At 49.1% G+C, this 27,362-nt stretch overlaps 1 protein-coding gene and 1 non-coding gene across 4 annotated transcripts in view; one reads left to right on the top strand and one right to left on the bottom strand.

Annotated features, from left to right (window-relative positions):
- The first annotated feature begins 1,580 nt into the window (after positions 1-1,580).
- Positions 1,581-27,362, top strand: part of UBASH3B (ubiquitin associated and SH3 domain containing B) — a 128,638-nt gene continuing 102,856 nt past the window's right edge. For 2 of the 3 annotated variants that reach the window (XM_032472680.1, XM_032472681.1), the window contains exon 1: positions 1,581-3,015. In XM_032472680.1, coding sequence (XP_032328571.1) covers positions 2,855-3,015 — 161 coding nt within the window. In that variant the 5' untranslated portion in view covers positions 1,581-2,854. The remainder of the gene's footprint in view (positions 3,016-27,362) is intronic. The other variant, XM_032472678.1, reaches the window with a different exon arrangement.
- Positions 26,489-26,560, bottom strand: TRNAV-AAC. The gene has a single exon. It is a non-coding gene; the product is annotated as a tRNA-Val (tRNA).

Genomic DNA, 27,362 nt, shown 5'->3' with positions numbered 1-27,362 from the left:
GTTGTATCATTAGCTCTCATCATTAACGAACAGACTCAGGTTGTGTCTCCAGGGCAAGATGAGCTCACAGGCCCCCAAGCCATGGACCACCTGGACAGAGAACTGTAAACCAGAGGCATCCTGACTCCCAAACTAAGATTAAGAAATGTCACAAGATAATGAATCCCAGCTGCTTTGTTCTTCTTAAAACAAAACAAAACAAAACAAAACAAAACAAAACAAAATTAAAACCCCTAACTCAAAGATCAAATGGGCTGGATCTGAGGCTCTTCTCCCATTCCCTTGCCTGGGGCCCTGTGATAAATGCTATACTTTTCTTCACCACAATCCAGTGTCAGTAGATCGGCTCTGTGGCACATTGAGCTAGCGCACCTGAGTTGGTTGTGTTCCGCAGTAAGAGAAAGTCAGCAGGAGGAGTCAAAAAGGTTACCATGTTATTTTAATGGTTGACACCTCTTCATTATCACACCAATGGCAGTAAATGGTTGTTTGGAGAAACTAAGGGTTCAAATCCTGCCTCTACCACCTACTGATCATGTGATTTTGGACAAGTTGCTTAATCTCTGTCTGCTTCAACATCTTCATTTGTAAAGCAGGTGACGGTAATAGGGTACCTACTGCATTGCCTTGTCAAGGGATTAATGAATTATATGTGTAAGAAGCTAAGAACAGCACCAGTGGACAAGCCAAGCTCTCAGTAAGTATGAGTTGTTATTTGTGTAGTGTTTATGTTGTACAAACTGCTTGCACAGACATTATCTCTTGATTAAGCTCCAGGTCATTTGACACTCAGCCCAGGCATTTGGAAGAAATTCGGAATCCTGGGTAATGTCCAGTGTCCTTTACTGAACATGTCCCACAGAGTCTAGTCTACCAGGTATGACTTTCCCCAGCCCAGTGCTGTCACTTTGCCCCATACCTGGGGATGCCCTTACAGGGCTTCAGGACACTTCCTCTGCTCTGGCTGAAGTCCCCACCCAGGAAGTGTGAAATTGTCCTCATCCCTTGCACAGCAGGAGGCAGAATTAAGCACCTTGTTGTTGAAGCCCCCTTAGCCCTTATCCCCCCACTTCCAAACACTACTGGATATTCTTTAGAAAACTGATTCTGGGCTAGGAGAATTAAGCTGTGTCATTTCCCCTGGTGAAACTCTTGGAAGCCTTATAAAGCAACATCAAAAAACTGCTCCTTGAGAGCTGGTCATCCTCCCTCCCCGCATGCTCCAGGCAAAGAAAGGAGCTGACGGTTCTGCAGAACCCCCTGTGTGTAAGCCAAGTTACTATGATGCATACAGATAAGGACACAGGGCTGTAGAGGGCAGAAGCAACTTGTTCAAGACACCACAGTGGAAAAAAGCTCTGGTTCCAACTTACCAGCTCTGTGATCTTCCTCAACCAATCTGAGCTGAGTTTTCCCTTCTGTAAACTGGGGTAATAATCATACACACCTCATAGGGTCATAAAAATTCAATGTGTTAATTCATTTATTGTCCTGAGCACAATGGGGACATACAAGAGCCCAATAAATGTCAGGTACTGTTATGACCTGACAAAGAGCAGCTAGGGTTTACTCCATGCCTTTTCCATTACACCAAGCAGGGCTCTTGTTCTTAACTGAGGACTATCTAAGTTTGTCTCAAATGAAAGAGCTTTAACACCCTCAAGCCAAGTTCATGGTGTAGGGCAATGGGAAGTGGGGATGGCTGGGACTTCCACCTTTTGGGAGGTGGGAGTAGTTTTGTCCAACCTGTGATGCAGTTTACTTATTCTCTATCTAGTCTGTCTTTGAATCTTTTTATTGGCAGGGTACTCATTCTCTATTGAAAATCAGCCCCTTCTGTTTTGAAAACGTCTTATAGAGAGAAAGTGTTCTTTATTCCTTCCCCCTCCACCCTGCTTTTACTTCCCACTTCCTTCCTCTCCTCCTCCTTCCTCCTTTTGCCTTCCCCTCCCTCTTCCTCTCCTTTCCTCATTCCCAGACCCGAGAGCCCGAGGTCCCACTCTTTGCCCTGAAGTCACTATCTAGCTCTTGGAGAACACGGTAGACCTTCAGTGTGGCCCCTTGGCCAGCTGATAAGAATTTGGACTCCAACGGCGGTAACAATCATCTGGGTTTTACAGGGTCTTCGGGAAGCAAAACCTTTTATCTGGGCCTTATAGCTCGTCCTTCTGGTTCATTAACGTCGTCCATCTGTTCGCCCAATTTCCATTAAAAACCCCATCTAGAAACATAGGAAACTCAAAATGGGTTGATTTGGTGTCTTGAGGCCCAGCTGACCCTCTATGGAAGCGGTGGAGAAGCCACGGCGCTGGGACGACTCTCCGGAACCAGCGTGCACGGGCAGCCCTCGCGGGTTCCAGCCCTCCGCCCAGAAGCACCCGGACTCGCGCTGCAGCTCGCTCCCCGCCAGGAGCAGCCACCGGCCGCGCTGCCGCTTTAAGAGAGGGGCGGGGCCGGGTACGGGCAAGACAGGGCCAGCCCACAAGGCTTCTTTTCCTTTTTGATCCATTCAAAAATTACTCATTGCAAATTCCCGGACTGCTAGGAGAGGAGGAGGAAGGGGGCGGAGGAGAGAGGGCTGCTGCGCGCGCCGGGCAGGGGGCACCCGGGGGCCCGAGTCGCTGGCGTCTGGTCCGGCAGAAGCCGCTCGCGGGCCGTTCTAGCTCCGGTGGCCTCACCAGGAAGCGTCAGAGTCTCGACACCGGGGGAGCTCCGAGCGCCGCCTCCGCCGCCGCCGCCGCCGCCCGCCCGGCTCTCGGTCCCCAAGCTCTCTCCCCGGCTCCGGACCGGCCCCTCCGCCCTCCGGGACCCTCCGGCTCGGGCGTATTCCCGGGCGATGGCTGGCCGCTGAGCCATGGCTCAGTACGGCCACCCCAGCCCGCTCGGCATGGCTGCAAGAGAGGAGCTGTACAGCAAAGTCACCCCGCGGAGGAACCGCCAGCAGCGCCCGGGCACCATCAAGCATGGGTCGGCGCTGGACGTGCTCCTGTCCATGGGCTTCCCCAGAGCCCGCGCGTAAGTGGCCGGGCTCGCAGCCCTCGCGACCCCTCCCGCCCCACGCGCCCGGCCCTCGGCTTCGCTCCGGCTCGCCTCCCCGCGCCTGCCGGGCGGGCGGCGCGCTCCCCGCTGCCCACGACCTGTTGGGGGCGGGCTGGGCGCGCTGGCGGCCCGGGACTCGGCTCCTCCTGGCGCCGGTGCAGGGGAGGGCGCCGCGCCGGAGCGCTGGGCTGGGGGCTGGCTTGGGATGCCTCTGGTGCTGCGTGTCTAAGGGCGTGGGATGCCTACGGGCGAGAGCACCGCGTTCGAGTCCCGGGGACCGTGCCCGGCGTCCGTCCTCCCCGGCTGGGGCTCCGCAGGTCTCCCGCGAGCTCCCCGAGGTCTCCAGCGCGGAGCCCGCGGGGAGGCGGGGCCCCACAGAGGAATCGGGCACCCTCTCGATCCGGAAAGCCTGGCTGGCTTGGAATCCTCTGATGGCTGGGAAAGGGCAAGGAACAGCCGGGCCGGGAGGCCGGCGCTCCCACTGCAGCAGCTTCCAGCTCCGGATGTCGCTCTCGGGTTCGGTCTCCCTCCGGAGTAGGAGGAGCGGGAGCGTGGGGGCTGCATGCGTGTTCATTGATGGGGAAGATGGAATGAGAAGGGGAAGCAATTCCCCCAGGGGACCTGGGTTCTCGTCAGTGGTGACGGCAGCGCAGAAATCTGTGGGTGCCTGAGAGTAAGGAGGGGGAGCGGTCCTCCCTCATCCCTCTTCCTGGAGGGTGGGGTAGGGAAGGGCAGAGAGCGCGCAGGTGGCTGCCCCAGCAGCTTGCTGGGAAGAGGCCTGGTCGCCAGCACAAGGCAGCAGCCGCAGCAGGAGTCTTCGGAAACTGGCCACCCAAGACCGTGGGGCTGGAACCCTGCCTGGGAGGAAGCCTAGCCGGGTGGCCAGGCCCTTCTCCCTTGGTTCATTCCTCGCATGCAGATTTCTTAGGTGGGGGCACGAGGCCCGGGAGCCTGTGGGGCGCTGTTTCTTTGAATGACATCACCTAAACAGGGAGTTAGGCAAACTTTATCAGAAAGGGCCAACTTGATCAAAGTTTATTACCCCCCCCCCCTTTTTTTCAGGAGATAACTCTAGGTTTCCCTTACCTGCCCTCTGGGCAAATCTTTTTCTTTACTCACATGGCTGTAACCTCTTAATCAAAGCTGACCCCTGATCTTATCTTTCCACTCAGCCTGCTGGGAAGATTGGAGTGGCCTTGGAAGGCCATAAAATGGGCTGACAGTCCTGCCTTCCACTAACTTCCAAGCACTGGGGCTCCAGTTCCTGATGTCAGAGTTACAGGGAGAAGATGCAGTGGGCTCTATAGGGGTTGTCAGGTGTGGAAGCTGTCATGTGATGGATATGCATAGGTCTCCCTAAGAAGGGGAGGTCAGGAAGTTTGCGGAGCAAGGCTGCAGAAGCAGCATGGTGCCAGGCACCTGCCCTTTCTGAAGTGAGGCCAGCGTTCAGAACCCAAATTGCTTAATTAAGGGAAGAAATACTTAACTGAATCCTTCAGACTGTCATGTTAGCTCTTCAGAGTCGCTTTAACAGGACATCTTTCCTGCACTGGGTCCAGGAGACCTCATCCATATCCTGATAGATTAGGATGATGATCTAATTTTGGCTTGTTCAATCCCTGAGATGTCATAGTAGCTAGCATTTATTGAGTACTTATTATGTACGATTCTAAACACTGTACTTTTATTATCCATTTGATCCTCCCAGCAACCCAATGAGAAGTTAATTATATGCCCTTTTGATGAATTAGGAGACAGAGGTTTAGAGATCATTTGCTCAGGGTCACAACAGTGAGCAATGAATCTGGGGGTCAAACCCAGGCAGTGTCTGCATAGCTCAGACCTCACATCCAGGACTAGGACGTAATGAGTTAATGTGGGTAAGACACTGAGAGTAATGCCAGGCACAGAGTGGGTGATCTTTAAGTGTTAGCTACCATGTTAGTTTCTGTGGCGGTTGTAACAAATTACCACAATCTGGGTAGTTTAAAACAACTGAAATTTCTTCTCTCACAGTTCTGAAGGGCTGAAATCAAGGTGTGGGCAGGGCTGTGCCCCCCACCAGAGGTTCTAAGGGAGAGTCTAGTCCTTGCCCCTTCTGGCTCCTTGTGGCTGCCGGCATCCTCTGGCTTGTGGCTGCATCCCTCCAGTCTCTGCCTCCATGGTCACACTGCCTTCTCTTCTTTCTGTGTCAAATCTCCCTCTGCCTTTTTCTTATAAAGATGCTGTGATTGCATTCAGGGCCTCCCCAGATAATTCAGGATAATTTTCCTATCTTGAGATCCTTGACTTAATCACATTGCAAAACCCCTTTTTTAGCCATACGGTAATGGTCACAGGTTCTAGGAATTGGGACGTGAATAGTTTGGGAGGAGCTGCTATGCAGCCGATCACAGCTACAATGATTACTAGCACTGCCTCTCTTTACTGAAAAGCAGACAGAGTGGGTCATGATGAAACAGCCTGGGGAGGGAGGTGGGTCTGCTGTTCCGTCTCTCAAATTCTCTACCTCGGAAGGTTGGAGCCCTTGGTCTATTCCACTCCCTATCCAGGCTGACATCTCTTTCACTTCGGCCCAGAAAGGCTGATGTGGTCAGCCTTCCTCTTAATAACTTAATCGGGTCAGTAAGAAGAGGGACCTCTCCCCGGGGCCAGCTGAGATTCCAGAGAGAGGACTTATAACTTCATTTTGATGGGCTGAGAAGAAAGAGGGCCAGGGCATTGGGCTTCACTTCTGAGAAGGGTCTTCCTTAGGCCTTAAACCTGGAGGAGGGAGTGTGATGAATGGGAAAGCGAGAGAGAGCGGTGATGGTTTCCTGGAGGACCAGGAGGACCAGGCTGTGATGCTTCAAGAAAGGATGATCCCAAGATCTGGAGCTTGGCCCTTTGGAGAGAATGGTGGTAGCCAGGCCGACAGCTCTTGTTTCCCCTCTTGGAGTAACTGCGCCTGGTGTTGTACAGAAACAAGAAGGGCCCTTCACCGGGCTCTGGGTGGGCCAGCGGGCTCTAGTCTTGGATAAGTCACCCAAGGCCTCAGGGCCCGCTGGCTCCCTCTGAGGGCACCGGGATTAATTAGTGAACGCTTGTTAAGTGCTTGACAGCAGCGGGAGAGGAGTGCTGAGCAGGCAGGGTGACCTCCGGGCATGTTCCTTTAGCTCATTTCTCCCCTGGAGCTGTGCTCGGGTTTTTCCATCCCCCTCTGTGACCTTCAGTCCAATTTAGATGCTACAATAGAAGAACCCACCATGTGGAGAAGGACTGAGAAGTGGCTGTCTTTATGGTGTATCTGTGTGTGTGTGTGTGTTTGTGTGTGCGTGCGCATGTGTGTAAGGAAGCACAAGGCCGGGAGGTGTTAGGGAGGCCTCAGGAAGGAAGCTGTCAAGGGGCCAAAATGGCCTATCCCTTCTTCTTTTTCTGTGCCCTTAGCTCTTCCCTGTTTCAAAAGTTCTAAAAATAAAGGCGTTGTCAAGACTGGAGCGAGATTGGTCTAAAGGAAAAGGAAGAGCGTGTGTTGTCCGGGGGAAGGCCTGGCTGGGGCCGGGGGGGGGGGGCCGAACATGTCACCCAAGGAGGCAGGACCAACTCTGAGAGTGTTGCTTTGCATCCCTTCTGGACTTCTTACTGCCCCCTTCCTAGCCTCTGTGGTTTGGGGGACAGTGAGGCTCCTCTGCAGCTGGAGGCCAGCTTCAGGAGCAGTCACCGAGTGCCTGAATTTGAGGAGGCCCTGCTGATACTATGCTGGTCTTCTGTATCCTTTGGGCCTGCTTGTGGCTGCTACTTTGTCTATACCAAACGGCTCTCGAATGTTTCCTAATGATTGAGAAATAGAATCTTACCAAAGGATGGACAGGGGTGTGATGCACTGAATTCGACCGACACTTGAAGCTGACACTTGAAACTGACACTCAGGTCTTCCGTTGAACGCCTTTCCTGCCACATCCCGATCAGCTTTGGTGCCGGACCTCTACGCGTCCTGTGTGACTCATGAGGCTTTGTGAAGACAGAAATGAGCTCTTGGGTAGGGAGGGACTTAGTTAGAAATATAATCTGGACACAAGGTAGAGATGATTATGGTATTATTGTGTTGGATGGAAAGAAAAGACAGGAGGGAAGGTGGTGGTTGAGGTCTCCAGCGCGATATACATGTGCTATTATGTTGTTATTGCTGTTGATTTTCCAAAATTGTTCAACAGTTATTGCTGTTGAATATTTGAACAATGCCAAGTTAAAGAGCAGGACTGTGGCAGGAGAAAAGAGCTGAATAAAGCGCCTTTGACTTTGCTTTGGATAGTCAGCTGCGTTAGCTCTGCCTCACTGCCTAAAGATTATAGCAGCTACAAACTGGCTCTACACGGAATTGAGAGGCATCCTGCAGGGCCCATGAATTTAAGTATCCAGTTTCTCTGGCCTTCTCTGGCTTACCTGGAGGTTGACATTGGGTCCCCTGAAAGTACCTGGTTAATTCAGCATCTCTAAATCGTGGCTGATTATGGGGGGGGGGGGCATGGCTGCTTTCCCAGGGGCCTTGGATAGAAAGAGGAGACCAACCAGGGCGAACTTGAAGTGATGGCATCTTATAGATGGACGGGGCAAGGACGTCTCCAACCAACCCATCATAACCAAGTGTCCACACAGCACTTCCTTACATTTGTGTGTTATTTTACAAGTGAAAAATTGCTCTCACATGCACTAAATATCCCTCTTGATCGACACAGCCCTCCTATAAGGTAAACTCATGATAAAAGCATCATCTTAAAGATGAAGAGACTTAAGGCTGGGAGGAGCTCAGGGACTTGCCCTGAGTGAGGCCATGTCTCCATGACCGTCTTGGACTAGAACCGCAAGTCCAGTGAACTTTCCAGGCTACCCAAAGGACCTGGCTCAAAAGAAAGACCTTGGCATACATTCTTTTTTAAACTTTACTGAGGCATAATTTATGTACAATAAGCTAAACCTATTTAACGGTTGATCAGTTTCAACAAATGAACATACTCGTGGAGTCACCACTGCAAGATGGCACGTGTCCATCACACCCGTAAGTCTCCTTGTGCCCCTTTGCAGTCAGTTCCCTCGCCAGCCCTGCCCTGGCAACCACCAATCTGCTTTCTGTCTCTCTGGATCAGCTTGCATATTCCGGACTTGGATGTAAGTGGAATCAGCACAGTGCACACTCGGGCGCCTGCCTGGCCTCTTTCCTAATATTCTTGAGGCTCATCCGCAATTTTGCATGTAACAGTAGTGTCTCTTCTTTCGTTGCTGAGTGATCTCAATGTATTTGGATGTGCTAGTGATGTAATTACAACCCCTTGCACACAGTGTCTGTGAACATTCCCTGTTAGGCCCTAGTACTACCTGAGATTTCTAGGCCACTTTAGAGATTATAAAGCAGATTCATATCCATAATCACTATTGAGTTTCAGACATTGGTATTTTCATGAGAAAATTGGGGTTCAGAAGATTAAGGTCCCCAGAGAGTAAAGAGCATCTCGCCTCACGACTCTCTGTGGTTTTTGTCACTACCCCGCCCTCAGTCGCCTCAAACTCTAGCTGCTTCTCACTGGGAGAACAAGAATGTTCAGTGCCAAAGGCTTTGCTTTTCAGAGAGACAGCGAGCCTAGGGACTCCTCTGTCTCCCGCCAGCCCTGCTCCTGCTGATGACAGTGGGGGGCGGAGCTCAGGGCCAGCTCCATCCCAGCGGGTTCTGGTGGGGATGTGTGTGAGGGGGTGTCCCTCTGCTTGGGAAACCTGGGACTGAAGTGACCCAGTCATCCTCTGCCTGACACACAGACGTCCAACTCGTGGCAGCTGTTGGGACAGCCTGGTTTGGATCCCAGCTCTGCCTCTTCCTAGCTGGTGACCTTGGGCAAGCAGCTGAATGCCCTCAGCCTCAGTTCTCCTGTCTATGCTGTGTTGACAGTATTGACTGGAAAAAAATAATGCATAACCTGAAAGTTGAGAATGATGTCTTATTTGGGGGACTTGCTGAGGATTCAAGCCTGGGAGGCAGCTTGGAAGAGGTGAGGGAGGAGCCAGGATGTATAGGAGTTTTTATAGCAAAAACCAGGTAGTCAGGATATCAAAAGACTACTGTTAATTAAAGAAAACCAGACATCTCAAGTTAATGAATTTGGTACTTTTCTGGATATGGGAAGATGCTGGAGTCTGGACTCATTGAAATCATTCCTTTGATGTGCACCTCAACTCTCTAGGGCCCCCCTGCCTTCTTCTACCCCCTCAGGGTGCACAGTTGGGGGTGTGGGCAGCTGCAGTGGCTGCTGGCTTGATGGCCACAACATCCTTTGTTTACTGATATGACATGCGACCTTCTTGACATTCTTCATAAGTCCAAGGACCAAGGACCATTGCAAGGGTTAATGGTGGGTTTCCACCCGACCAATTGGAGGTGGTCGTGCCTGTACCCCTTCAGTGAGGAGGGAGGCTGCTACTCTAGTGGTGATTTCATTCTGCACAACTCCCTTTGTGGCTGGGTTCCTGATTACTCCTGGCTTTGACATCTCTCAGCTCCTCACTGAGCTGTGATCGTGAAGCAGTGAGCATGGTGTAGAGGTGGATGGCCGCCTTCCTCAGGACTTCAATCCTGATCCCCTGCACCTGTTTCTGCAAGGTGCCCCCGGGGTGCCCTCAGCCAGAGCAGAGCCAGTGCCTCACCCCACGCCCACATGCTGACTCTAATAAGTGGCCAGGGTAGGGATTTGAAGGACTGCCATATTGGTGTCTTCTGATTTATCTCAAATGGGATCAGACTCCAGCCCTAGAGAGGGAAAAAAAACCAAAAACACCTCACTGAACAATGGCTTCTGCACTGTGGTGGGCACAGTCCCATGCAGGGCAGAGTAGTTGTTGGGAAAATGAGATGCCTGTAGCCCCCTTAGGACTGAAAGCCCTTCCTTCTTCATTAGAAGTTTCTCCAGGGGCCACTGGGTGTTTTCCCAGAGGCCTATGGGAGCATCTCTGGTTTTTCTCTTCCCGAGAGGGTGGAGGGACAGATGTAGCAGCATCCTGAGCCTCTGGACTTTCTGTCGGGGGTTCAGGCTATGATGGGTGATGTCCTCCATTGGTCCATCTCGCCAAAATCCCATTTCCCTGGTGGCTTTGCTGTCACGTCCTTTGCCACTTGCTACTTAAGAGGATGAGGCTTATGGTGAAGTGCCTTGGATGAACATCCAGAAATTGTCTGAGCTCCTACTGTATGCACAGCTTCTTATTAAATTCTGTGCAAGTCTCAGGAGGAAAAGATGAAGGCCAAGTTCCACCACCTGGCACTCACTCTAGCTGGCTGCAGATCATCCACAGTGACTCTGAGGAGCAGGTGTGCCTTTCTCGGCCTGGGTGAATAATTGTCTACCTAGTCTAAAGGCTCACACCCCGCAGGTAGCCCAGAGGTGGCACACAATGGAAGCAAACTGCATGCACCTTTCTTCCAGAGCCTGGCTTGGGGCTCTCACCTTTCTCTTACTTGTGGGCTGTTTGGACTCACACACATCTTTTTCCTTCCCTAGGCCTCAGTGTCCCCACCTGTAAAAGGGGTTGAAGTCAATCACCTCTTGGGTCCCTTGCAGTTCTGGTGACCCGGGAGTGACACGGACAGCACAATGTGCTCAGCACATTGCTCAGCACAATGTGTTTTCACTGCTTTGTGTGTGTGTGCTCTCTTGTTCCAGAGTGTTTGGCCTCTCTGTTTTTGTTTTGTTTCGTTTTCCCCAGTGCTATATAGTCAAATTCCCTTTAAAGAAAAGTCTTCAGGACTATTGATACTCTAAAAAGTAAATAAATGGAAACAAAGAAAGATAGAAGGCAATTGCGATGGTGGGGAGCTGTCAAACTAGTATGTATTAGTATGATTTTCAAATTGGTACATAATGTACTCTCTTGCAAAATGCTGGTTAATTGAGAGAGGGGGAGACTGCCTTGAGCCTAAGCCCCTGGGGGAAGTAAATTGCTCCTTGGCACCTTTGTAATTAAATGGACATCTCCCCTTCTGGGGAGTCACCAGCTGTTTGTGTAACAATTCCCATTGTGTTGCATTGCCCCAGTGGAAGAATAAACATTCTCGTACATAAAGCAGCATTGGCAATGAACTCCACCAGGACCAGCTATTGCCACGCACGGTGGGAAGCTGAGAGAAACAGCACGGTGGCAGCTCACAGCAGTCCGGAGAACGCCGAGGGGGAGCTGACGGCGCAGATGGCCAGAGGCAGCCCAGTGTCTCAGATTTCTTTTCAGGTTTTGCTGGATAAACCTCCTCCGTGAATCAGGTAGCAGGATTGTTTAGAATCCTACTTCCGTGATGACGGCGCCCCATTCAGAAACATTGGCTGTGCGCATTTGCTCTCTAAATGTTTATTCGCTTATGTTGGGCGGGAAGCATGGAGCAAGAAGGAAAGAAACCTGCCTCCTAAGGCTGCCTTTGTGTACAGTCTCTTTAAACACAGACAAACACATGCAGAACCACACAGGGTGGCTGCAGTTCTCAACCCGAGGCATCTGCTGTCTCATTTCTTAATCAGTCTGTCCTTGGATCGCCTGTGTATCCATCTTTTCTCCTCTTTGCCTAATCAGATCTGACCTGTCCTGGAGAACTTGTTCAACCACCATCCAGTTGACCCCTCTTCCCTTTGCTTTCCTTCCCCCCATCCCCTCCCCTTCCTCTCTCTTACCCTCTCTCTTCCATCTCTTCTCCCTCCCTCCCACCTTACTAAGCTTCACCGTGTAAAGCAGGCAAGGTCAAGGCTCTTCCCTCCATCACCTACAAAGATGCAAAGTGCTTTGTCCACTGTCTTCAGCCACTTCTGTACACAGTGATCTTTCTCTCTGGGGCCTCTTAGGACCTATCTTCACAACTGAAATCTTTTTTTTTTTAATTGAAATATAGTCAGTTTACAATGTTGTGTCAATTTCTGGTGTACAGCATAATGTTTCAGTCATACGTATACATACATATATTTCTTTTCATATTCTTTTTCATTATAAATTACTACGAGATAGTGAATATAGTTCTCTGTGCCATACAGAAGAAACTGTATATCTAGTTTATATACAGTAGTTGGTATCTGCAAATCTCTAACTCCCATGGTGTGACCCTTCATTCATTTCTTTATTCAACGAATCTTTCCCCATCCTTACAATGTGCCAGCCAGTGCATTCAGTGCTGTGGCTAAAGCACTGAGAAACCTTCTCAGTTCCTCCTCTTGTGGGTCTCGGGAAGCTGAGATCTGAGCCCGCCCTGTGCTAGGCTCATTTTCTGTCATTTCCTCTCTCCAGGAAGCCCCAGCCACCACCAACCCTCCATCAAGAATAGCTCTTCAAAGGATGCTGGGGACCTGCGCTCTGTTTATTAGACAGCAAGATTCATGAGGTGGCTGGTGGTCAGGGCTGGGGCATCTCCTGTGTCCCCAAGGGAAGGGTTTCTCCAGGCTTCTAAGTCATTGCATGTCATTCTGTCTGCGCTCTCCAACAACCTGGAGACGAGTGGCGGGGGCGGGGTGTGTGTGGCGTATGAATGGACGATGGGTGATTTGGAAGGAAATGATCAAGGAAAGAAGACAGAGGAGAAACAAGCAGAAGGCCTTGAATGGTGGTGGTGAGGGTACCTGAATCGAGGTTGGAGAAGGTACATTTACCCCAAAGAGAGGGATGTTGCACTTTACATGGTTGTTTGTACATTGGTGGGAATTGAATTTCTAAGAATTGGTCGACACAGAAATTGTAAACACAGAATATATAGTTTTAAATTGAGGTGATTTGGTGAGTAATAGTTCTTCAAGAGTTGCCAAAGGATGTGAAGGTGAACTCTGACCTCACCACAATACTTTGTAAAAGCTGCAGATAACAGAAAGTGTAGCTCCACACAGGTGCTCGAGGAATGTTAGTTATTATTCACAACCTAGACACTTCCTGATATTTAGCTGCAAAACAGCATCACTTGCCCCAACTTGAGGGTCATGTATGACAGAAGATAGATTTTGCAACCTGAGCATTGCTGCTTGGAAAAAACCCGCAGAGGGAGCGTCTCAGTGCCCCATCCTACTCCCGCTGTTTACCCAATGTCACACGAGGTGACTTTGTCAAGCCCAACGGCTGGTCTGTGACAGAAGCTGGTCTGAGGCCTCCCGCCTCCCAGGCTGGCCTTTTCCCACATCAGGCTCCTTCCCTGAGTCCAGGCTCTGCCTCCAAGAAAGAGATTTCTAAAGAGCTTTTGGCTCTGTTTTCTGGAGGAAGGGGCTGGTCTGCGGTCTGGATTAGCCTTTTCATGTATTTTCTTTGTCAGTTTTCTTTCCCTTTTGCTCCCCTCCTTATGCCTGCCGTTTGCATCTCAACTGGTAGAAGACGGTGCTGATCTGTCACCTGGCCGGTTGGAGTGGTTTCCTCTGAGAGGCGGCGTGGGGGGGGTGGGGATAGGAAGTGTCACCAGGGGCACCAGGGTGGGTGTTGGAGGGGAACTGAAGTTGTCCCCATCACTCACCCGTGAGGGGTGTTCTTCTCTGGGGGAAAGAAAACTGGCTTTAGAGGCTAAAGACCTGGTGCAAATTTTGGATCTGTCCCTTTCTGAGGATGTGGTTTTGAACACGTTATTTTTATAGGTTGGAGGAATCAAAATGAGGCAATGTATATAAGTGTAATAAAAACCACAAAAAGTCATGCGTGTGTAAAGCGATCTACTACTAACTTGTTACCCGTGTTGGAGTCCTGGTCCTTTGAGGCTTTTCCAGAAAGTCTGTGAGCTGGTGGTTTTGTGCGGTGCTTGGCGGGCTGCTCTCACCTTCCCTAAGCGAGCTCCGCTGTTCCGGAGGAGCCAGTTCTGTCACAGTGGGGAACACGGGGAGCCCTTTGAGAGGCCAGTTCCATCAAAGCGAACACTTCCTCCTGGAAGCTTACGTTTTCACTCCACCTTTTTGGGGGGAAGTAGGGACATGAGTCACAGTGAGCTAGAAAGTGGCTTTTGTGAAAACAAGAGGTTTTGTGAAATACAGCGCATGTGACCAAAGGCCTGTGTAGCAGCTTCCCTGCACTGCTCTAACTAACTCAGGGGCTTAAAACAACACAGATGTGTTCTCTTAAAGTCTGGCGATCAGAAGCCCAAAACGGGAGGTAGTGGGCTGAAGTCACAATGTCCATCGAGGTGGGTTCTTTCTGGAGGCTCTAGGAGAGAATCTGCTTCTTGGATGTCTCCAGCTTCTAGAGTCCACCTGCTTTCACTGGCTGGTGGTCCCTTCCTCCCTCTTCAAAACGCATCTGTCCAACCTCTGCTTCCTCCGTCACATCTTCCCGTCTGCTCCTCCTCCCTCACTCTTTCCATCACAAAGACCCTTATGATTGCATCTCGCCAGCTCAAGGTCCTTGGCTTAGTCAAATCTGTAAAGTCCTTTTTGTCATGTAGGGTAACATAGGTTCTGGGGATTAGAACCTGCGCATCTTTGGGGGGCATTTTCTGCCAACCACAGCCTGTACATTTGTAAGCACTTTGTCCTGCGTGTCTCCTCAGCTCCTGAGATTTCTCACAGAATAGAGGTCTACCGGGCTCTCCTCGTCTGTGTTTCCTATTGTTCACGCCTCATTTGTTGTCTCATCATCCTCACCATTCCCAACCCAAGCGCCGAACAGTCATAGCTCACCTCTGCTGAGTGCCTACTGTGTGCAGACAACATTTTAAACACTTTACATGTGGATGATTTTATTCCTCATAATAGCCACATGCGAGAGGAACTATTGTTATCCCCCATTTTACAGATGAGAAAACTGAGGCAGAGTTTTTTTTAAGTTGCCCAAGATCACACAACTAGCAGGTGGTAGCAATAGAATGAAAACTCCAGGCAGTCTGGCTCCAGTGTGTGAGCTCTCAACAGTACCTACTGACGTGTAGCTGATGCTTAGTGAAGTTCAATGAACACCAGAAGGAAGGAAACTTGAGGACCAAAGAAACAGTGTGGTATCTCTAGATTACACAGAACCGGGGTCAAGAGGGCAACCTGCCTTGTCCGTTGCTTTGGTCTGTTACTGGTCAGTTACCCAATGGAACTGCAATGTGATTGGCTGTCTAGAGAGGTGATCTGGAGTTGCAGTGATGATATCACTCTGTTTATCAGCGTGAGTGAGTGTGTGTGTGTGTGTGTGTGTGTTTGTGTGTGTGTGTATGTGTACTACCCATCTCAGCTCCAAACTAAGAGAAGACAGGCACAGGATTGCACTCAGGGGTTAGTAGAACACAAGTGCTTGCTGACCACCTCTCCCAGCCTCCACTGGCTGCTGTAAATTGAGCCTTCACAGTAGAAGCAGGAATTGTGCTCCCATTCCCTTGGCCTCAATGAGGGTGCCTCGGACAGTGTTCAGAGTGGTTTGCCTGGTATTTGAGTTTGCAGTTAAAGCAACGTGCGTTCAAATTCCTATTGCACTTGAAGGCAAGTTACTAAACCTTTCTAAGCCTCAGTTTTCTCATCTGTTAGATGGGGATAATGATATCTGCCTCAAGGGACTGTTATAAAGATTAAATGAGATGATACCTCTAAAATAGTCGGTGCAGGGCCCGACTCCTAAGTGTTGGTCTGTAGTTAAGATCACCAGCTCTGGAGGCACAGGGTTGTGTGTGTGTGGCACACAGGGACTCCAGGTGTACATTAGTAAGCCATTATGAATCTTTGGTGAGTTTCCAAGTTTGCTCTCTAACACCTTTACGACCTGGGCAGAGGGATGCTTTGAGTAGCACTCAGTGGACTGGACACGTGTTCTGGGGAGGGGCAGGGAGATGAGGGCAGCTGGCGGAGGAATGTGAAGTGGCTTTTTTCCTCCGGGCGGGCGCAAGCCTGACCACACCACTCCTGCCTTCTGCCCGGCCTCCCAAATCCACAGAGCTGCTCTTCTTTCGAGAAGAATCCCTGACCTGTCAGAAGCAGGATGAGGATGGCCAGGGTCCCTGGGAACATTCGCTTGTAGGTGGGCCTTGAAAATCAACTGATCCATCAAGATGAGCCTGGCAGAAACCTCAGACCTCACGCAGACCTGCAGCAACTCGGTGTGGCAGGATTGAGGAGAGCGTTTGAAGTTTTTATCTCCCTCCTGATGCAAGATCACAGGCTCACAAGTGTGTGGTTGAACAGACAGCCGCACCCCGTACTGTCTGGCTGCTTCAGGTGCCAGAGATCTCTGGATGTCACTTTATCCATCCTGCCTTGGCAGAGAGGCGGCAAGTGTGGTCCTGTGTGAGGGCCGTGGTCACCCGCCCTGCGGACCAGTCGAGTGGAGACATGGGGCGGCGGGGGACGAGTGGCCGGATACCAGCAGAACCGCTTCTGCAGGATAGCCTGTGTGTGCGTGATCGTGATGGCTTTCAGTTGGAATGACTCTCGGAGGACCTTGAGTAAACAAAGAAGTTTGCTGTTTGCAAGGCAGCAGGTTCAGAAAGATGTGGAGGACCAGGGGAGAAATCTCAGTCAAATTTCTCATTTATTTCTCCTTTCCCTCTTCTGCAGTCTGGGCCACTTGCCACTGCTTTCCTGGGAAACAGGTAGTGTGGAGCTAAATATGCTTAGTCTGAAGAAGACCTGGAGGGTCACAGAAGGTGTTGAGGCAGGACAGAGAGTAGATTCTATGAATTCAGCAAAAATTTACTGAGCAACGACTTTGTGGCAGACACGTGGGATTTGTGCCAAGTGCGGGAGGTACAGCTATGAGTGAGACCGGGTCTCCGACCACTGGGAATCCCAAGCTGTTGGGGAAGACAGGCTCAGGCAGATGACTTTGATATAATGTGACTGGATAGCAGAAGAGGGAAGTTATCTGACCTCTAATATCTGGAGGGCTGTCATGTGAAAAGAAGATGCTTATTTTCGGGGCTTCAGTGGGTGGGTAGTGTTGCTGTGGGTGTGGATTTCTGTTCACTGGAAAAACAAATTTTGGAAACCAGGGGCCCAACTCTGGTACGCCCTGTCTCCTGAGCCACGTTTTCTCTCTCTGGTTGTGACTGTAACCAAGCTGCCGTAGCAGCCTCCTCAGAAGGACTCAGGAGTTCTGGACTGGAGTCCAGAACGGATCTGAAGTCCCGGGGGCGGGGGAGGGGTGAGGCTGGGCCAGCAGAGAATCTGAGGTCTGCGGGGAACGAGGTGGAACTGAGGCTGTCCTTTGTAGGTGAGCTTTTGCACAGGTGCTTTCACATGCATGATTCTCTCTACGGCGCCACGATAGTAGAATAGATCATTTTCCCCATTTAAAATATGGGGGTAGGGTGGAAATGAAAGTTACAGAAATAAAAGGCGCATAAAGCGATTAAAGAGAACAACTAGGTAGTCCCAGGGCCACGAGCACGAGGACAGAAGGACGAGAGAGGAAGCCCACTGACTCCCCCCAGGGACTGAGCAGCCGAGGCGCGGGAAGGGCTGCTGGAGCTGTCCCACAGCAAGGGCGTGTGCACCTTCCGCCCAGCCTGCTGTCCGCAGAGTGTCTTGCTGCCAAGTCTCTGGGATTCTCTGAACATCTGATTCCAGGCACCGTCTTTTGGAGTGGTCCCATCTCCAGGGCTGGCTAGGAATGGACTATCCACGCACAAGGACTGAAGGGATGTGCAGTGATGGACTGAGGGACTGGAGCCAGGACCTCAGAAAGGGTGAGCCTTGGCACTCGCCCGCTGGGCAGGCAGTCCTGATTGAGGTGCACCAGCTGCTGGCAAGGATCTGGGCATGTGATCCCAAATGTTCAGCATTTTGGGAGCGGGGGGTGGGCAGAGGCTCAGAGATGCAGCAGTGAGCAGGATGCACTGACGTCCAGTGTAACCACGCTGGGGCAGAAGAGCCCCTGTAAGAAGGAAGAGAAGGAACTGTTAGATTGGAGAGAAAGGGAATGAGGGTGGCTTTGAGTTTATTAATAGGCTTGGGAGACTGCAATTTTCAGCAGTAAGAGGAATAGCCTTAGGTCAGCCTTTAACTCCTCGCAATAGGAAATTCCAGAAGGGCTGATGCCCTTCTTGTTGTCGGTGCAGTTTCTGATGGTGGAGACAATGTATATTGCAACACTTTTTGCTAAAGAATCCAAGACTGTTTCCTCGTTTGGTACCCTTTGCCCTGGAATTGCCCTTTCTGCAGAGGGAGTTGGCTTCTTTAAAAAAAAAAGAAGAGATCGTGATAAAGGAGGAAGTACTGTCATGTTTCTTCAGCCTTTCTCAGCTTACTGCCAGACTTCTGCCAGTATAGTGAAGCAACATTTTTGAGCTGTATGTCGAGGGTTCGGGTGCCTTTACTTCCACTAATTTTCCGTTAATGGCGCTATTTGTGGGGTTTTTCTAACACATTTATTGGGCTTGCACTGTGATAGCGTCAAAAGAAACAAACAAGTATGAATAAGGAATGGTGTCCACCACCCTGGTGCTCCCAGTCTGATACAGAAGACCAGGAAGTGATCAAATAAGTGTGTTGCACACTGCTATGTGCCCAGAAACAGGGCTGTCAATGGTGCTATGGGATCACCCAGGAGCAAGTGAATAGCTCTCCTTGGGGGTCCTTAGTTCTTCCAAAGATCTGCATGCTGTCAAGTGAGTTTATATTAGGTCCTCAAAGGCGTTGGAGGGAAATACCATTTTCTTTAAAGACTGTTTCAAGCCCTTTTAGGTTTGTAGTAAAATTAAGAGGACGGTCCCGTGTACCCTCTGCCCCTACACGTGCACAGCCTCCCTCATCACCAGCATCACTCACCAGAGTGCGACATTTGTTACAGTTGACGAACCTACATTAAAACCTCGTAATCCCCCAAAGCCTGAAGTTTACCTTCGGGTTCACTCTTGGTGTTGAACATTTATGGGTTTGGAGAAATGTATCCATCATGGTGATATCATTTCACTGCCCTGAAAAATCCTCTGTGCGCCACCTGCTGTCTGTTCACGCCTCCCTCCCCTGCAGCCCCTGGAAACCACTGATCTTTTCCTGTCTGCATAGTTTGGCCTTTTCCAAAATGTCATCTGGGTAGAAACATCCAGTTAGGTAGCCTTTTCAGATAGACTTCTTTTCCTTAGTAATATGTACTCAATGTTCCTCCACGTTTCCATGGCTTGATAGCTCATTTCTTTTTAGCAATAAATAATATTCTGCTGTCTGGGTATACCAGTTTATTTGTCCATTCACCTAATAAAGGATATCTTGGTTGCTTCCGATTTTTGGCAATTATGAATAAGGTTGTTGTCAACATTTATGTGCACGTAAGTTTTCAACTGCTTTGGGTACACACCACGGAGCAGGATGATAAATATTTTTTAATCCTCTTTGATGTGCCAGTCACTGGCCTCACAGCTCCTTATAAACACTAAGTCACCCTTCACTGAAAACCTATGGAGTATTATTAACAGACCCACTTACAAATGAGACAGTGGAAGCTCAAATGGTTCTTTAACGTGGATCACGAATAAGTGGCAGAGCTGTGTTCCCAGCCCTCGTTTTTCTGACCCCAGAGGCTTTTCCATTAGAGCTGGAGTCAGGGCATCTCAGTTTCTTCTTTACTGGTTTATTTTCGTTCCTGGATCACAGCTTTAAACTCACACACAGAGCTCTCGCACCCTGACTGACAAATAAATGTTACCAGCAACCCAGCCAGCTGCCGTTTCCTGTGTTTATAGACCACATAGCAGGAAAGCGTTTTAAGAGCTGTTTCGAGTGTTGTGTCTGCTTCTCCGTGCGAAAGTGCGGATGCCGCTTCTGAGAGGGAGGATGGTGACATGGGTTGCTCATTGCTGGGTGGCAGTTCCCATTTGGTGAGGATTTGGAAAGGAACACATACGCCACAGGATGAGATCGGAGTCTTTGTTTCGATTGGTCTGATGCCAGGTGGTCTCAAGAAATCTGTGGACTGTGAGGTCAAGGTTCTAGAACTAACGCCACTGTCCATCTGTCTTGTGACTTTGGTTAAGACAGTCTACATCCGCTTTGCCCATCTGTGCAGTTTAGTTCTCCGAAGTTTCAAGTACCTTTGATAAGCCAAGCAGCATGTAGCTTCACAGGCGCCAGAGACAAAAAGGATGCTTTCCTGCCCCTTCTGAGTCCCTGAGTTTAGGAAGAGGGTAGATACGAAAGCAGCAGATAGTCACCAAACTGGGGAGGTAGGACGGGCTGCAGCCGTTTCCCCCAAGCTTTCAAAGGACCATCTTGGAACTGCAGGGTGTTTGGAGCTTCTTAATTGGAGACAGACAGCTGGAGAGGTCTTACATTTGATATGAACCTACTATGTGTCCTTTCACTCTTTCCTCAATCCTGAGGGGATTAGAACATAGTATTTCCATTTGACAAATGTGAAAAGCGAGACAGATCAATTAAAAATTTTTTCCAATTTGTAAGTAATGGCACCAACATCTTAGAATTAGTCTGGCTTCAGAGCCTTACGCCTTTCTACCTCACCTAACAGCCCTCGGGAGACTTCACTATAGAGGTTGAAGACACCAACAGTCCACCATTCCTCCACTATTGAAACGACTTCTGTTTCTTTCCCTTTGGTGGGTTTCCAGGCATCACTATCAGTCAGGAGGTAAGCACAGTCTGCTTGCTGCCTGTCTTTCTGGTCCCTTATCCCACCCTGCCCCTCTGTGGACCCGGCTGTCTCTGAGCACTGGAGTTCCTGCATTTCCAACACTGCTGGGCTTGCTCAGATTTGTTAATGAATCAACAAATCAACAAATGCCTTCTTCCTAGGTGCGTTTTTCTCTTAGGAGCAATTGTATACTTGCTTTTCAAATATACTCTCCTTTGAGAGAATTTCTCAGTTTGTACTAGTTGTTTTTTGTGTTTCTCTACCCACCTCTCCACTCCCATGATGAAGCAGAATGCGTGTGCCCATCCCACAGCTCTGCTGGAGCCCTTCTATCACATGGGCATCGTCAGTTTGCATGAGTCTCCCAGACTAGATCGTGTCTCCTTGGAGTGATAGTGGCCTGGTTTTTCATCTCCCTAGCGCTCTGCATGGTGCCTAGCACATAGCAGGCGCTCAGCTCATTCATTCATTTCTTTATTAACCTTTATTATTCATGTGCCCTGTGCTGGGTGCTAGGGAGACAACGGCAAGAAAACTGGACTTGCCCCCTGCCTTCTCGAGCTTAATCAAGGTTCACTTGAAGGAAACTGAACTTGATCAATTTACCCGGGAAAGAAGGCTGCCGTCTCAGCCAGCTCAGGCTGCCATAACAGACAAGGCACCACAGCTTAACTGTGGGCTTAAATGACAGACATTGATTTCTCTCACAGCTTGGAGGCTGCAAGTCTCAGATCAAGGTCTGGCAGGGTTAGGGTTCTGGTGAGGGCCCTCTTCCTGGCTTGCAGATGGCCACCTGCTCCCTGTGTCTTTATGTGACCTCTCCCAGGTGGGCACTTGGGGGAAAGAGAGAGAGTGAGTTCCCTGGTATCTCTTCTAATAAGCACACTAATCCTATCAGATCTGTGCTCCAACCTCAAGACCTTATCTAACCCTAATTACCTCCCAGAGGCCCCATCTCCAAGCAGCGTAACGCTGGAGGCCAGGGATTCAGTGTATGAGTGTGCAAGGTTGGCGTGGGGACGCCATTCAGTTCAGTCCACTGCAACTAGCAATGACCTGGGGAGAATAGCTCTGTGAATCTCATGATGGGGATTTTAGGAGGAGGGGTGGGGAAGATGCCATGTAGAGCAGGTGGGGGCATATTTCAGGGTACCTTGTGGCTCCTCTACACACCATCCCCTCCCTCCTGCCCCAGCCCTCTCACCTAGCCGGGCTGCCAGAGGGATCACACCCCCTGCCTTCTTTCCCTGTGGCTGCACCCAGCCTGAGTCTGTCTGTCTGACCTACATTCCTCTGGGTCCAGGTGACCAATAAGGAAGCAGAAGCCATAAGAAATGAGAAGGGAGGCAGGAGGGTATAGCTCAATGGTAGAGCACCTGCTTAGCATGCACGAGGTCCTGGGTTCAATCCCCAGTACCTCCATTAAAATAATAATAATAATAATAATAATAATAATAATAATAATAATAATAATAATAATAATAATAATAATAATAATTTAAAATAAATAAATAAACCCAATCCACCCCCCCACCACAAAAAAAAAAAAAAAAAAGAAATGAGAAGGGAAATGCTTGCAGCCTCAGAGAGAAGGTGATGAAGACTGCGTCTCTTTCCCAAGCCTCCTCACCAACCACTTATCAGTGCTCTGCACGGGTCGGCCCCGGGAAGATTGACTCACTGCTGTGGGTGCTGATTCTGTCAGCGCTGCTGCCAGGACCTGCTGCCTAGAGGCCAAGAGGTGTGTCTTCAGGAGCTGCTCCCTGGGCTCAGGAGTTCTCTGTGCGCCACAGAGTTGCCAGCCTTGGGAAGGGGCTGTTACTCGCAAACACTCTAAGAGTTTCAGAGCACAGGCTGCATTTCCCTCTGCTTGAAATGCCAAAGCGCTAATACGTCCATCCATCTCTGAGGCATGGCTCAGGGAAAAGAAAACACACACCAGGATTCTGAAGGTGTGGGCTCTAGCCCCAGCTTCTCATTTGATTCTCTGGGGGGTCCTTGTCCCATTTCAAATAATGCACGTTAAACCCCCACCATGCACCAAGCACTGTGCTTGGTCAGTGGGCATGTAGGAATAAACAGGATGACTTCTGCTTTAAGGATGTCAGTGGCATCGGCCATGCAATTCAGGCTGCAAAGAGGAGCATGGGTCCCTCTCTAAAGGGCCTCTTGGCTCAGCTTCAGGAAATCTGGGCAAGCGCCTTTCAAAGAAGGTGCCACTTGCGCCGAAGGACAAGAAGTTGAACAACTGGGCGTGTTGAGGGTGGAGAGGTGGGGAGAAGAGAGGATGTCATAGGCAGAGATCAGTGTTTGCACAGGCACGTGGATAAGAAAGTGCGGGCATCAGGGAGTGGAGGACGTGTGTGTGCACACCTGGAGTGCATTTCCAGGTATGTGCTTGAGATGCACCGTGGGCAGTGAAGCTGGATGGATGGGCAAGAATCACGTTATAGTAAGGAGTCTGAGTTTCTTCTGAAGGTCCTGGAAAGGCACCAAAGGATATCGAGCAAATACATGGCATAACCAGATAGAGCCCAGCCTTGCCACACAAAATGTGGTCCCCAGACCACTGGCTTTGGCACCACGCAGGGGCTTGTTGGGAATGCAGAATCTCAGCTCCACCTCAAACCCACTAAGTCAGAATCTACATTTTAATAAGATTCCCTAGGTGATCGGTATGTACCTTAAAGTTGCAGCCATGTTGATCTATAAGGGTCAGCAGACTGTAAAGACCCAGAGAGTAAATATTTTAGGTTTTGCCAGCCACACGGTCTCTGTGGCAACTACTTGACTTTGCCATTGTGGTGCAAAAGCAGACAAATGTAAACAAATGAGGTGGCTGTGTTCCAATAGAAGTTTATTTATGGACACCGAAATTTGAATTTCATGTAAGTTTTGCCTGTCACAAAATATTCTTCTCTTGATTTTTTCCAACCATTTAAAAATGTAAACACCATTCTTAGCTGGCAGGTTGTGCAAAAGTAGGCAGCAGGCCAGATTTGACCATGGGCTGTAGTTTGCTGACCTCGATCTTTAAGATTCTAAGCCTCAGCTTTTAAGTCATACCTCCTGACCTTTATGCTTTGTTGCGAAAACCCAGTGAGCTGGGAATGACATTCAAACCAAATCTTTATTTTTCAGATGAGAAAATGGAGGCCCGGAGAGGGAAACTGACCTGCTCAAAGAAACACAGCTACTTACTGGTTAGGACTCTCAAACACAGGCCTGTTTATTTCCAAGCAAACACCCCAAGCAAAGACTCGACCCCCGCTTCACATACAACCGACTTGAAAAAGCTAGACCTCTGTTTTTTCCCCCTTAACTGCAGCAGAATAAGAAATGCTTAAAAGACAAATTAACTTTTTCTTTCTGATAAGTTACAATTAGTTAAGGGCTTTTTAATGTCAAAGCTGCTTTGACAAAGCCAAATACTGTGAGTGGCCTCTGCTGGGAAAATGCATTATGCAGAACAAAACCCTAGGCTCTGTTCAACCCTAGGCTTTTTTTAATTCAGCAGAATAAAAGTTATAGTAGGTGCCACTCTGTAACAAATGAAGTTTGGCTACACATTATTTTGTTTGTACCTATTTGTTTTTATTTCAATATTGCTTGTTTGTAGTAACTAATGTCATTCATCATAATAGCTGTTTAAAAGCATAATACAGTGAATCAAGTGTCCATTTGTTTCCTTATCCAAAACTGGGGGAAGCGATAGGGATTCTTACAGTAAAATCCCAGACACTGTTAATTAGAAGGAAGAAAAAAAACCCCACCAATAAATTCCACATTCTCTGTAAATGCATATCCCCAGCTGTGGCCCTTTTTCTCTTTTCCTTAGTCAAACAGAAACAGTCGCTTACAAAGGAAACGGAGTTTTTGTCTCCTTGGTCCTCTTATGCTCTGTCTTTGGACACAGAAAGACGATGATGAGATTCAGAATACACGTTCTGCATAAGCCAAAGTGAATATTACACTGGGAAATCACATTGCGGGGAGGTCCTCCGGGAACGTGGCTGAGCTCACCTCTGAATAAAGCTGGGCCTCAGGGAAGTAGGGGTCCAGCTATCTGTTGTCTGGGGGTCCTGCTCCCTGTTTCCTGTTCTGCTCTGGCACTGAGATAGGTCACTGCCCCACTAAGGTAACAGGAGTCGTAGGTTCGTATGCATCCTCTTATACACGCATATGCACACGTGCAAACACACACACGCGCACACACACACACGCGCACATACGTGTCCCCCTCATTAGCTTGATCCTGGCAGGGCTGGGGTTAAAAGTGTTTCTACATGGAGGCTGGGAGAAGACTGTGCAGTTACTGAGTGCTGCAGGGAGGGGACTCAAAGGATGCTCGTCTGTTGCCGTCACACAAGGCTTGGTCAGGACATCCTGGATGCTCTGCCTCAGCTTGGGAAGCCATGTATGCTGAGAATGGTTCACTGTCACCCGGGGTGGTCCAGCTGTCAGAACAAGATGACCTAGCTCCTCCTTTCCATCCTTACTGCATGTCAAAAAGTTACCGGCTGTGAATCCGCTGCCCAGACAGAGCCATGAAGGAAGCGCCTCGGGTTAGCGGGGAGGACGGTGGAGTGCAAATTCTCCTGTGTACTACCCTGCTGACTCACTTTGAGGCCTTGAACAAATTGCTTTTTCTTAAATAATTAATTACAATAGTTTTCATTTATTTAGTATTTGACTATGTGGATACCACAGTGGAGCCACCGTTCAGCCCCATGTCTCTGACCCACCGCACGGAGCTGCCTCCCACCTTCCCATCAGATCTCCTCTTACCCTCACCACAGTTCTTGCATGTGGAGGGCCATCATAGTCCCATTTCATAGATGAGCACATTGAGGCACTGAGCCGTTCACTGGTCCCAGCTTGGGGGCAAGGAGGGATTCCAAGACCTCTGATTCCAAATCCCATATTCTTTGCAGGCTGCCTTTCCTGGGCTTTAAAATTTTTTTTTCATATGAGAAGTTGAGAAATACTTCTTTTCCTTTCCTTTGGTTCCTGGGGCCTGAGCTGCACATCTGTCTAACCAGGAGCTTCTCTGAGGAAGACGTTTATCAGGACACCAGGGCCAGCTCTCCCGGCCAGTCTTGGGGAGGAACCGAGCTCTGGGCTACCTGCAGCCTGCCCTGCCCCTCCGGGGGGCCAGCACCACTCACAGCACCGTCACAGAGACGCCTCCTCTGTAGAACCCACCAGTTCGAAAATTTAACGACTTAACTGATTTTAAAAAATTTTAATGGAGATTCTCAAATTTATCTAAAGGTAGTAAGAATAGTGTAACGAAACAATGCATTGAGTCATTCCTACCTGATCTTATTTCATCTTCCCTACCGATTTCTCCACCCGCCTCCAGATTATTTAATCTATAAATATTTCCATATGGATCCCTAAAAGACTGCAACTCTTCTTTTTTTTTATTTTAAAGTTTATGATTTTCATTTTAGTGCAGGTACTGGGGATTGAACCCAGGACCTCCTGCATGCCAAACATGTGCTCTACCACTGAGCTATACCCCTACCCCTGCAACTCTTCTCAAAATATGACCATAGGATCATGATCACACCTGAAATATAAATAATTATGTCACATCAAATATCCAGTCAGTGGTCATACGTCCTCTATTGCCTTATAATGTTTTTAGAATATACATTTTGTGTGTGAACCAGGATTCAAATAAGGTTCGTATGTAAATTGACAGATACATCTCTTAGCGTGGCTACCCTCTTTTCCCGCCCTTCTATTTTTTCATTTGTAATTTTTTGGTTGGCAAAACTAGGTCATGTGTCTATAGTTTCCCATAGTCTGGGTTATGCTGGTGGCAGCACTAGGGTATCATGGAACATCTTTTTCTGGTAGTTCTAAATTGATAGTTCAATCAAGAGGAAACTATAAATTTTTAATGCAGTTTTTTTGTTTGTTTAAGCAGAGGCACTGGGGATTGAACCCAGGACCTTGTGCATGTTAAGCATACACTCTACCACTGAGCTATACCCTCCCCTCTAATGTAGATTTTATTGGGATCAAAACCTTACCTGACCAGGAGCTTTTGCTGTGACACCTGCTAAAGCACAAGTCCTTGTAGGAAAATGGGAGAATCACTGAAGACCAAGCTAAGATGGGGCATTTGTCTTGTTAAACTAACTTGCAAAGTGCCCTGGAATCTGGGTTCCCATTCAGCCCATCGACTACACAGGCTGTAGCTACAAGACGGACCAGTGAGAAGTGATCTTGTGAATAAGCATTTATTGAGTATCTACTGTGTGTCCTCCATGATAGTCAGGTGTTGGGGATTCAAAATCAAATAAAGCATAGCTGTGGCCTGGGGATGCTCATCCTCCAGTGAGGGATAAACCCATAAGTCACAGGGGTGAGAGTATATCGTCAGAGTGATGTGTGGAGTGACTCACAGATGCTATAGCTACAGAAAAGGTGGGGTGGGGTGGTATTAATCTCTCTGAGTGATGGGAGGCTTCCTGGAGGAAGTGATATATTAGGAAGGATGATATATGAGCAATTTTAAAACTGAAATTATTTGGTTCAGTTTTCTGCATTTGGAAAAAAGGGAGAGGAACTCAAAGTGATACAGGCTTGTATTCCGTTTTTAAAATTTCAACAAGGATTCCAAGCTGGGGCTAGAAATCCTTCTATCACTGAAAAATCATTGGTCCAGATCTCTCATTCCTTAAAATCTCTGGCTCACCAACATTTCATCATGCTGTCGCTTTGCCAAAATAGAAAGAACCAACACAACTTCACGTGCCCCAGGTCTGCAACTGTATGTTGTCCTGCAGGGAAAG

This window comes from Camelus ferus, chromosome 33 (genome assembly GCF_009834535.1).
Source record: "Camelus ferus isolate YT-003-E chromosome 33, BCGSAC_Cfer_1.0, whole genome shotgun sequence".
NCBI lineage: Eukaryota > Metazoa > Chordata > Mammalia > Artiodactyla > Camelidae > Camelus > Camelus ferus.
This window is presented reverse-complemented; position numbering and strand designations above follow the sequence as displayed.